Genomic DNA, 12,332 nt, shown 5'->3' with positions numbered 1-12,332 from the left:
GAAGTACACATGTTGCTATTTTAGAGTAAAATTTTGTAAGCCAAATACTGAAGTAAAAAAATTGATTTTCTTAAACCTGATTGCTCTTCAGCTGTGTGCAATTATTGTAGAGGAAAAGCAATTAATTGATTAAAAGAATTCAAACATTACAAGAACAATTTTCAACATTATTAGAAAAATGCTACATTAATTTGGCATGTTTTTTTTTTGTTGGGATGGTATCAACTTGTTCAGAATACTAATGCTGAAACATGATCTTTTTTTTTTACCAAAATATGAACCACAAATTAATTCCATACATTTTTAGTATGCAAGCCAAACAATGAATTCTGTTTTCCCCTCAATTATCAGAATATTTCCCTTATACTATATAGACATATGTATTTCCCATGTAAATATCCATCCTGACTCAATTACACACTATTATTTTCATCAGCAAAACTAACAGAAGCATTAGCATAAGGCTTCATTATTTTCATATTTAAAACTATATGGTCACAAAAATGACCTGAAACATAAAATTTCTTTTACCATAAGCATGGGGAAATGGTCAGTATAAATTAATGGATCATATTATATTTTGTTCATATAAAAAGAGCAACATAGTAAAAAAAAGTTTTATTCTATTTGAAATGATGAAAGGAATAATTTAACTTCAATCATTTTAAAGATTATCTTTTATTTTAATTTTGATAAATTCAACCTTAATTAGGACACTAATTCATTTTAAAAGAATACAACAATTCCATAGCAAATATGGATTCACAGTATTCTCTGTGAAATTTAAAAACAGACATATCAAGGAAAATATTTACCAAGTTATATAAATTTTGTAGAATTTTGCAAAATTTTGTAAAAAATTTTTGTAAAAAATCATTTTGTACAAAATCCACTAATTTGGCAATGATCAATACAATGATCCTAACCAAACCAGAAAAATCATTAAATTATGTCAACATGAAAAATCTCTTTTATCCTGGGTGCTTTGAAATAACAGCTCTGTTTGGATTCATTACTCTGCCAATCAAACAAATGAATTCCAGGCACTGCCAAAGTGCTCTATCAGTAAGAAACTAATTCCATGGACAATCTTCAGTATAAAGAAATTTATCTTACCATGCATAAATAAAAATCTATCAGTATTCTCTCTGTATAAAAGAATTCTTTACTCATGCTATTATAGGACAATTAAATTCATACCCATCATACAAACTATCCTATCTGGCAATATAATCATTATATGTGGAAAGAGAGGGGTTGAGATGGAAGAGAGGAAGAAAATTATTTCACTTGTAATAAATCCAAATCCTCCCACTACCAACCCATGTCAGAACTAACTTAAATTATAATCCTACCTCAAAGTCACAATTTTAATAATGATGAAAGTCATTGTTTTAGTCATTGGACTTTTCAGCAAGCATCAATAAAAGCAACTAAAATTTTATTACAGTATAGTACTGATTGCCCTCCAGAAGCAAGAGTACATTCACTGAATTTAATTTTTTTCTAAAAGGGCATGTATGATTATTCTAAACAACTAAACTTTATATATTATAAAAGAAAACTTACCTTGAAAGTCACTGTGGCCTTTGTACAATAAAATCCAATAGAAACAATCGGATCCTTTAACATCTGAGCCTTATGCTGATGCAGAGCTGAAACTGTATCATTACCAAGATAATCATCCTCTCCATCATCATAACTCACAATGGCAGGAACAAATGACCAAGCCCAGGATACCCATCCTTGGGACTGTTCATCATCTTGTTGTGCATAAAACTCTGGAGTTTTATATTGGGTAGGATATTGTACATCTATGCCAATTTCACCTTCACCTAACAATGCAAAATACAAACAAGCAATGATTATTAGGTTTAGCTGCAGAAAAGCAGGCAAGAAGTAAAAAAAAAAATCCACTTACCAGATTCTCCCCATTCTATTTCTACACTTAGAATTATATCTAGGTTTCAGTATCTGTAAGTATTCACAGATAAATAGATAGATAGTCACAGACAAACAAACAACATTAGAGTATAAATCATTAACAACAGTAAGATTCCAGGAAAGGATTAAGTCATACTACCTTTGAGTCTCCTCACTGTCTCCCTTACCTACCCAAAAAGCCTGATGGAACATACTGAGCATACAACAGATCTTCAATAAAATCTCAATTATTAATTGATGGAAAATGAGCATCTATATGAATTACTTCTTCATATAATAAGTTCTTCAGGCTAATTTTGAAGCAAACTTTTAAAATAATCAAATATGCCAGAAATGTGTTTTCACAGGATAAGAGTAGAAATGGCCCTGAAAAAGATAACCAAGTTTTCTAAATCCAGTCACTTGAGATATGAAAGGAAAAACATTCTAATGCAAGCAATCCTCAAAGGGGGAAAAAACCCTATCTTAAAAATAATAACTTATTAAACATACATAACAAAGTGCATTTTATTTAGAATCTAACCTATAATGACTGAACTACCTGATCTTTACCAGAAATGAATACAACCTATCAATATTATAGTTTACTGACATAAGAACAACCGAAATAGCACAAACATTTTCTTTGATCACAAAATTCCTAGTGTAAAATTCCTAAACTCTCTAACCAACTGAATCAGGCTGCCTCCTTTCTGAAAATAAAACCTATTGGTTTCTGTTAGAAAGAGGAAGACTATCATTATCAAAGATTGCTGCCATTTTGGATTCTGAATTGCTTCAAAGTAGAATGGAGGTTTGACAGGGATTCAAACAAATCTGATCTCATAAGATAAATTAATGAATAACCTATCTACTCCCAACACACAATTGAGTATTCCATGCTTACCTCTATTTGGTAAATCTTCTAGTGTTTACAAATAATCCTTTTCCTTTAGGCAGATTAGAATACAATTCTGCCTGAAACTATATGTAAAAAATAGCCTGCCTTAATTGGCACCTTTCCCCTTCCTTAGCAAATAATTAGACATCTTTTGACTTCTACTGAAGAACTTCAAAATGATGTTAAAAAATAAATTTCCTGTGTCCTAGACAGGCTATGTCCATTACAAATCATTATTTTACATGATCTTATTTTATGTGAACTTACAACAGAGCTAATGGTAAATGTCTAATCACTTATGTAAAGTCTACTCTCCTACAGAAAATTCTAAAAAAGTGACATTAAAGAGGCTTAATTTGCAACAGGATATCCAAGTTACTAGTTACAAGGTTATCAATTTTTATACCATTAGTTTAAAATAAATTATTTTTCAATTCAACTCAAAAATTATTTATGATGTACCAATGAGAAAAAGCACTTTTTTTAATGATACTAATGCAAAGGCAATTCTTTTTCAGGGTTGTTGTTTTTTTGCAAGGCAATGGGGTTAAATGACTTATCCAAGGTCACACAGCTAGGTAATTATTAAGTGTCTGAGGACAGATTTGAACTCAGGTCCTCCTGACTCCAGGGCCAGTACTCTGTCCCCTGCACCACTTAGCTGCCCCCTAAAGGCAATTCTTTAAAAGTTTACAGGGCCAATATTCATATATCTAGATATAATCAAAATGCATATATGATTTAAATATAAAGGGTGTTGTCATAAGCAAATTGGTGGGGGAGAATAGTTTTCCTGTCAGAATTACAGTTAAGAGAAGAATTTATAACCAAATATGGGATAGAGCATTATGGGATGCAAAATGGATAATTTTGATTACATTATATTAAAAAAAGGTTACACAAACAAAATCAATGCACCAAAAATTAGAAGTAGGAAACTTGAAGAAAAATTTTTACAGCAAATTTCTTTGAAAAAGGTCTAATTTCTCAAATATGTAGAGAAATGAGTCAAATTCATAAGAACATTCATTTCTCCATTCATAAATGGTCAAAGTATATGAATAGGCAATTTTCAGAAGAAATTAAAGCTATCTATATGTATATAAAATACTCTAAATCATGACTGATTAGATTAGTGCAAATTAAAACAACTGTGAGGTTTCACATCATACCTATGAGATTGGCTAAGATAATATAGAAAAGAAAATAAAAAATGTTGGATATAATATAGAAAAATAGGAATATTAATGTACTCTTAGAGGAATTATAAACTTACCCAACCATTCTGAAGAGCAATTTGGAACAATACCCAAAGGACTACAAAATACTCTTTGATCTAGCAATACCATCACTATGTCTGTATCCCAAAAAGATCAAGGAAAAGGAATGGGATCTATATGTATACAACTATTTATGGCAGCTCTTTTTGTGGTGATTAAAAAATGGAAATTGAGGAGAAGCCTATCAACTGGAGAATGGTTAAACAAGCGAGAGACTGTGTTGAAATACTATTGTGCTATCAGAAATGACAAGCAGAATAAATTCATAAAAATCTGGAAAGTTTTATATGAACTGATGCAAAGTGAATTGAGTAGAACCAGGAGACCACTATACACAGAACATTGTACAATGAACCTTTGATAAATCCAAAGGACTTATAATGAAAAATGCTATCTGTTCCCAAACAAAGAACTCATAGGGCCTAAATACAGATTAAAGTGTACATTTTTTTTTATTTTCTTTATTATTTTTGGATTTTCCTTATTCAGCAAAAATTTACTTTTTTAGAAAACAAATTTACTCACTTAGGATTTTACAACGGTAGAAAAATAATTATTCATTCAGAAGAACCCAATAACAAAAATTTCTAGAGAAATAATGAAAAGGAGAACATAATATTGACAGATTTCTACATTTATCACAAAGGAGAAATAATCAAATCTTTCTGGTATGGGTTAAAAATAGTTGAAAGATGTTAAGATTACAAAACACAAAAAAGCAAAAGAACATTAGTCTAGTGTTTGGTAAGTCAAAGGTACTAATTACTACGGTAAGTTCCCAATCAACAAGAAATATTGGAAAAACTGAAAAGCAGTTTGGCAGAAATTAATAAAACATGCTCCAAATGTATCAAACACAATGGCCTGGATATAAAAAGTCCCACATTAAACATAATAGAAGAGCAAGAAAGGTAGAGATCTTTGACCAAAGAAGGGAAAGAGCACATCAGTGAAGTTAAAATGTAACTGAATAAATATTTATCAAGTGTCTATTTTTGTGCCAGGAACTGTGCTAAGTGTCAGAAATACAAAAACGGGCAAATGACAGCCCCTGCCTTCAAGGAGCTCACAATCTAGTGAGACAACATATATGTACAAACAAGCAAAAATCAGAAGAAATAGGAAATAATTAAAAGAGGGAAAATATAAAAATTAAGAGAGCTTGAGAAAAGGTTCCTGTAAATGGGTTTACTGGAGAAATGGACAGTTTGATTTTTTAGAAAAATAGAAAATTCAATTATATAAAAACCCCCAAAAATGAACAAAGAAAATCACTACAAATGAAAATGATAAGATTAACAATTAACTGGGAAAAGTTTCTTACGCCAAGCCTCTCTGATAAAAGTCTCATGTTCAAATACAGGGAAATTACAGAAACTTAGAATTTCAGAATTCTAATCAAGGCAATGATCAACTACAATTCTAGAGAATGAGGCAAGGTATGAACCTTCAGATAAGATGGTAATAGACTAAGTTACAAAATAAAACTTTCATTTTGTCTTATGAAGTAATTCCAGTGCTAGACTTGAAATCAGGAAGACCTGAACTCAAATTCTGTCTCAAATACTTAATAGTTGTAGGACCCTGAAAAAGTCATTTAATGTCTCTATGCCTCAGTCTTCCTCCAAAAAATGAGGGAGATAGACTTCATGATCTCCAATGTCCTTTTAAGCTCTAAATTTATAATCCTATGATTTCTTTAAAACAAATTTTTTCTTTAAAAAAAAAAAACTCTTGTACTTAAAAAGATATAGGGGATTGGAAGATGCCAATAAATCTTTACATCACCCTTTGAATGAACTCCTGCTATCTTCTCTTTTATTTTTTTTCTCTTTTATTTAAAAATGAAGATCAAGGAAGCTAAATGACTTTGCAAAAGGCATGGGGATACTGAATGAGAAATCTTAAATAAGAACTCAGGTTTTAATTATGATACTAAATGCAGGAAGGAATATTTGTTTGTCTATGTAAATCTTTATGTATCTATCTATGTAGATATCCCTGTAGATATCTGACAGTAATAATGCAAAACATAAGATGAGGTAAAGGGTGCTGTTGCTGATTTTGTTTTCTTTGTTTTTGAAGAGAACCAATGACATCATGGAGACTTGAACTGAATTTAAGTGAGTCAGGGTACAAAGTCATGAGCCTCACTCTCTCTTCCAGAATCAATGAAGTCCAGCTACGAAACAAAAGACAAGATAATTATCAATAGAACTGGGACCTAAGGGATGATTTTGATGTCTTCGATGCCTGTTTCAGTCACCTTCATGGCCATTGGAACAAACTGTTCTAATGCACTCATTCCACTGGGGGAAGGTTTGACATTCTTGGAGTAGACATCCCCCCAACTTACCAATAGATTTGAAGTCTGCTGGGTCCATAAGGTGAGACAGTTTTACTGAGGTTTAGCCACTGCTCATGCTACAGCTTCATGGACTCACGTTAATTCAAAGAGATTAAAAATTTATAAACTATTCAAAATATTAGTCATATTTAATAATGAATTGACTAAAATCTAATAAAACTAAACTGTAAATGTTTTTTATTTCACTCTTAAAAGAGTGTCTCCTACTCATATACTGAAAGCATTCAAAATTTCTTAGAAAATATTACAAAAAAACCCATTCAACAATCTTCTGAAAATAAACATCTGGCAAAGCACACATATGGAGATGTATGCTCAATAAGGATATTAGCCACTCTCTGAGAGAGAAGATCCACCAAGTAGCTTGTATCAAAGAAGGGTAAGATTGTCCATGGATGATATGCCTTACACATGTCCGTACTTGTTAGTGACACACTGCTGAGGGTCTCAAATCTCAGAATACTGCATAGGCTTCTAGAAGAGATGTGCAATCATTCAAAAGAGTTTGATCAGGGGCAGCTAGGTGGCGCAGTGGATAAAGCACCAGCCCTGAAGTCAGTAGTACCTCAGTTCAAATCCAGTCTCAGACACTTAATAATTACCTAGCTGTGTGGCCTTGGGCAAGCCACTTAACTCCAATTGCCTTGCAAAAAACAAAAAAAAAAAAAAGAAGAGTTTGATCTATCCATCAAAATAAAGAATGTCTACTGACAAGATTTCAGTATTCAAATTGGGTTCAAATTGACACCTTTATGGAGCTTGTCCTTCATTAAATACATCTAGGATAGACATTAGAAATGAATAATGTCCTTTTCCCAGATATGAACAGGAATAGAAGTAGGCAATATTGCTTAGAAGAAATTGCAATGTCCTCTTAAACTTCCCTTGAGAGGAAAAACTCATTTTGGAAATAGACTCATTTAATAGGTGCTGCAATATATGACAATGAGATAACGAACACCAAAGCTCTAAAGAACTAAAAACTCATATCATACAAATATCAACAAAGAGATACATGTTGGGTCACCAGAAGTTGCAATATTTTACCTGTGAGCATTTAAAAACTGAAAGAAGTAAAGGATATAATGTCAAGGAACTGGCACAAGAGATGAGATGTAGACAGTCAGAGTGCTTTGATGTTATTATCTTTATGATGTCAGGAGAAAGCAAAGAAGACATCCAAAATATTAAATAGCTCTCATATAGAGATGTTGATAACAAAGCAACAAAAATATGAGCATTTCAAAAGATAATGAAAAAGTTTTTGACAAACTATGACACCTATACCTGCATAGCTTAGGGATAAACTAAGTTTTCCTTAAACAATAGTATCCATCTGAAACCAAGGGTTTCCCCTATTTATAATGAAGATAAGCTAGAAAAATTTTCAAGAAGATCAAGGTAAGAAAAGATGTTCATTTATTGCCATTATTGTTCAACATAGTAAAAGAAATGCTAACTTCAGCAATAAGGACAAGAAATATAAGAAATAGGGGCGGCTAGGTGGCACAGTGGATAAAGCACCAGCCCTGGAGTCAGGAGTACCTGGGTTCAAATCCGGGCTCAGACATTTAATAATTACCTAGCTGTGTGGCCTTGGGCAAGCCACTTGACCCCATTTGCCTTGCAAAAAAGCCTAAAAAAAAAAATATAAGAAATAAGTATGGGGAAAGACGAAACAAAACTATCACTCTCTGCAGATGATATGACAGCTTGGTTAGAAAATTAATCAACATCATTAAAAATAGACTAGATAATTTTCATTACATTAAATTAAAAAGCTTTTCACAGACAAAACAACTGTAACTAAGATCAAAAGAAATGTAGTAAATTGGGAAACAATTTTTATAACTAGTATTACTGATCAAGGACTCATTTCTAAAATATTCAGATAACTGAGTGAAATTTTTAAAAATACAAGCCATTCCCCAATTGACAAATGGTCAAAGGATATGCAAAAGCAATTTACAGATGAAGAATTCCAAACAATCCACAGTCAAATGAAAAATTGCTCTAAATAACTAATTATTAGAGAAATGCAAATTAAAGCATCTCTGAGGTACTACCTCACATCTGTCAGACTGGCCAATATGATCAGAAAGGATAATGATCAATGTTGGAAGAGATATAGCAAATCTGAGACACCAATACATTGTAGGTGGAGCTGTGAACTCATCTCCTTTATGGAGAGTGATTTGGAATTATGCCCAAAGGGCAACAAAAATGTGCATACCCTTTGATCCAGCAATACCACTACTGGGTCTATACCCTGAAGAGATTATGAAAAAGGGTAAAAGCATCATTTTTAAAAAAATATTCAGAGAAGCCCTGTTTGTGGTGTCAAAGAATTGGAAATTGAGTGAATGTCCATCAATTGGGTAGAAGAAATTTTAGTATAAGTACATTATGGTACACTATTGTTCTATTAGAAACCAGGAGGGATAGGAATTCAGGAAAGACTGGAAGGATTTGCAGAAACTGATGCTGAGTGAGATAAGCAGAACTAAAAGAACACTGTGTACCCTAACAGCAGCATGGGTATAATGTTAATGGACTTCCTTATTCCATCAGTGTAACAATCAGGCACATTATTGGGGTATCTGCGATGGAGAATACCATTTGTATCCAGAGAAAGAATTGTGGAGTTTGAACAAAGACCAAAGACTATTACCTTTAATTTAAAAAAAAAAAAAACTTATGTAATTTTACTATCTCTTATACTTTATTTTTTCCCCTTAAGGCTATCTGTCTCATCACATTCAACTTAGCTCAATGTATACCAATGTAAAGACTAACAGACTGTCTGTCTTCTGTGAGGTGTTTGGGTTGGGAAATGAGATTAGGGGAAAAATTATAAAATACAAAATAAATAAATTTTGAAAAAAAGAAAATTAGAGTCAACTAAAAGAAAGAATTGAAATGATTAACAACTTCAGCAAAGTTGCAGGATATAAAATCAAATTAGCATTTTCTGTATATTACCAACAAAATTGAGCAGGAAGAGATAGGAAAAGAAATGCCATTTAAAATACCTATAGATAATATAGAATACTCAGGAATTACATGAACACAATTACAAAACATGCTTTAAACAGAAACATTCACATTTTCTTTCTTTTTTTTTTTTTGCAAGGCAATGGGGTTAAGTGGCTTGTCCAAGGCCACACAGCTAGGTAATTGTTAAGTGTCTGAGGCCAGATTTGAACTCAGGAATTCCTGACTCCAGGGCTGGTGCTCTATCTACTGTGCCACCTAGCTGCCCTCACAGTAACATTTTCTAAAGTCCAAATACAATATTATCCACTATACCACCTAGCTGCCTCAAATGCGAACTATTATTATGTCAGCCTTCAGAAGAATATCATCATTGTAATAACCAACAAACTGTTTCGACAGTGTCCCCATTTCAAGACTGTGTAGAAAATGCCTAGGACATATGATGCATAGTAAAGGTTATCTCCAGTTGAAATTTCAGCATGATGTTAGAATATTAACTTTGAAGCTGCAAGATAGTCAGGAATAGACAGGAAGATATTTGAATGGAAATAGGTAGAAAGATATTTAGATATCCCTATATTAAGAACACAATTAAAAAATCAAGATGATGTCATTTGTTTCATTGGCAACATTTTAAAAATATGTAAAATGATGAGATTGAGCACTTTCATTAATGAACAAGGTTAACTGTCCTTTGCAGACATTACTCTTTATTTTTACTATGAATACAAGAACTTTTGCAAACAATTAATAGATAACATATCTGTCAAAAGTCATACCCGCCAACACGTTTCATTTGTTTTTAAATTGAAACTAAAATTAAGCACGAAATGTGGAAAACATTAAGAAAAGATCTGAATCATTCTCCATCCCTAGACTTTGTTATAAAATGTTACATAACTTCTACCACAACTAATGCTTTTTATTATGAAGTAGAAAGAAATCAGAAACCAGTTTAAAGTGGTTTATAAATCCAAAATTATATTTAGTTTCTCTTTTATTAGTGATGATGATGCTTCATTCTTAAAGAAGATTAAGACATCAGGGAGGTGGTGTCATGACAAACGTGAACAGGATTTGAGTTGGGGGGTGCTGTGCTAAGTCACCAGCTTCACTTTGTCCTCCAGAGTCAGCTGGGTTCAGATATGAATCAGGACAACTGGAGATGATCCAGGATGTGAGACAATAAGGGTTAAGTGATTTGCCCAAGGTCACATAGCTAATTGAGTGCCTACGACAAGGTTGGAACTCCTGTCCTCCAGACTCCAAGGCCAAACCTCTACCTTACTAGCTGCCAACTAGCTGCCTGTGTTTTATTAATATTATATAGTTAAATATTACAAACTCTAAACAGCACAATTTTTTCCTTCATCTTTAGCTCCTAAACGATAGTAACCTTGGGTTTTCAGAAAATTAGACATAGAAATTCATTTAGGGGAAATACAAATTAAGCAAAATTGACAAATATAAAGCTTTAATTTACTTAGGTGAACATAGATAATATAAGACTATTTTATGTGGCAGTTCTGAAACTTTCAGGAAGTACTACTTATTTCAAGGCAGAGAAAAGACTTAAGACAACAAAAATAGAGTTATGTTTTACTACTGAGATAACAAGGTGCAATGGTAGAGATCTACATCTACACCCAAGAATAGCAGAGTTAAATCTGGTGTCTGTGATCAGGGCAACTTGTACCTACCTCCCAAGGTGGTTGTGAAAATTAAATGAGATCATATTTGTAATCAAAATGCTAGTTATCAATATTACTTTCCAGAAAAATGTATAATACCAAATACTGAGCAACTATAAAAATGTATAATTATAAAAATCTAAATACCTTTCAATTTTCCTCTTTTTAAAAAATGTTTAATTTGTTTTTCCAACTACATGCTATGGTAGTTTTTTTAAGATTTTGAGTTTTTCTTTGGAAAAATAGGGAAAGATGGAACTCTGCCTCTCTTTCTATGAAACCAATATGGTGCTGATACCTAAACCAGGAAGACTTAAAACAGAGAAAGAAAATTATAGACCTATCTCCCTAATGAATATAAATGCAAAAATCTTAAAATCTTAGCAAAACAATTAGAACAAGTTATCGCTGGGATAATATATTATGATCAAGTAGGATTTATCCCAGGAATGCAGGGTTGGTTCAATATTAGGAAAACCGTTAGTATATTCAATTATATCAACAACATCAGAAATTATATGATCATATCAATTGATGCTGAAAAAGCTTTTGACAAAATACAGAATCCATCCCTACTAAAAACACTAGAGAGTGTAGGAATAAACGGGCTGTTCCTTAGAATAATCAGCAGTATCTATCTGAAACCATCAACAAGCATTATATTCAATGGGGAGAGGCTAGAGGCATTCCCAATAAGATCAGGGGTGAAACAAGGATGCCCATAATCACCAGTACTATTCAATATCGTATTAGAAATGTTAGCTTTGCAATTAGAGAAGAAAAAGAAATTGAAGGAATTAGAATTGGGAAGCAAGAGACAAAACTCTCACTCTTTGAGAATGACATGATGGTATACATAGAGAATCCCAAGAAATCATCCAAAAAACTACTGAAAACAATCAGCAATTTTAGCAAAGTTGCAGGTTATTAAAAAAAACCCCTCATAAATCCTCAACTTTTCTATACACATCTAGCAAGATACAGCAGGAAGAGATAGAAAGAGAAATCCCATTCAAAGTAACCTCAGACAATATAAAATACCTGGGAGTCTATTTGCCAGGACAGACTCAGAAACTTTTTGAAAACAATTATAAAACACTTGTCACACAAATTAAATCAGATTTAAATAACTGGGCAAATATCAACTGCTCATGGATAGGGAGAGATAACTT

The 12,332-nt window shown here is 32.3% G+C and overlaps 1 protein-coding gene across 12 annotated transcripts in view; it reads right to left on the bottom strand.

Moving 5' to 3' along the window:
* Positions 1-12,332, bottom strand: part of VPS13B (vacuolar protein sorting 13 homolog B) — a 1,326,809-nt gene that overhangs the window by 1,212,396 nt on the left and 102,081 nt on the right. For all 12 annotated transcript variants that reach the window (XM_074200569.1, XM_074200570.1, XM_074200573.1 and 9 more), the window contains exon 7: positions 1,570-1,835. In XM_074200569.1, coding sequence (XP_074056670.1) covers positions 1,570-1,835 — 266 coding nt within the window. The remainder of the gene's footprint in view (positions 1-1,569; positions 1,836-12,332) is intronic.

The sequence above is a fragment of the Macrotis lagotis genome, chromosome X (genome assembly GCF_037893015.1).
Source record: "Macrotis lagotis isolate mMagLag1 chromosome X, bilby.v1.9.chrom.fasta, whole genome shotgun sequence".
In the NCBI taxonomy this organism is placed as follows: Eukaryota; Metazoa; Chordata; class Mammalia; order Peramelemorphia; family Peramelidae; genus Macrotis; species Macrotis lagotis.
This window is presented reverse-complemented; position numbering and strand designations above follow the sequence as displayed.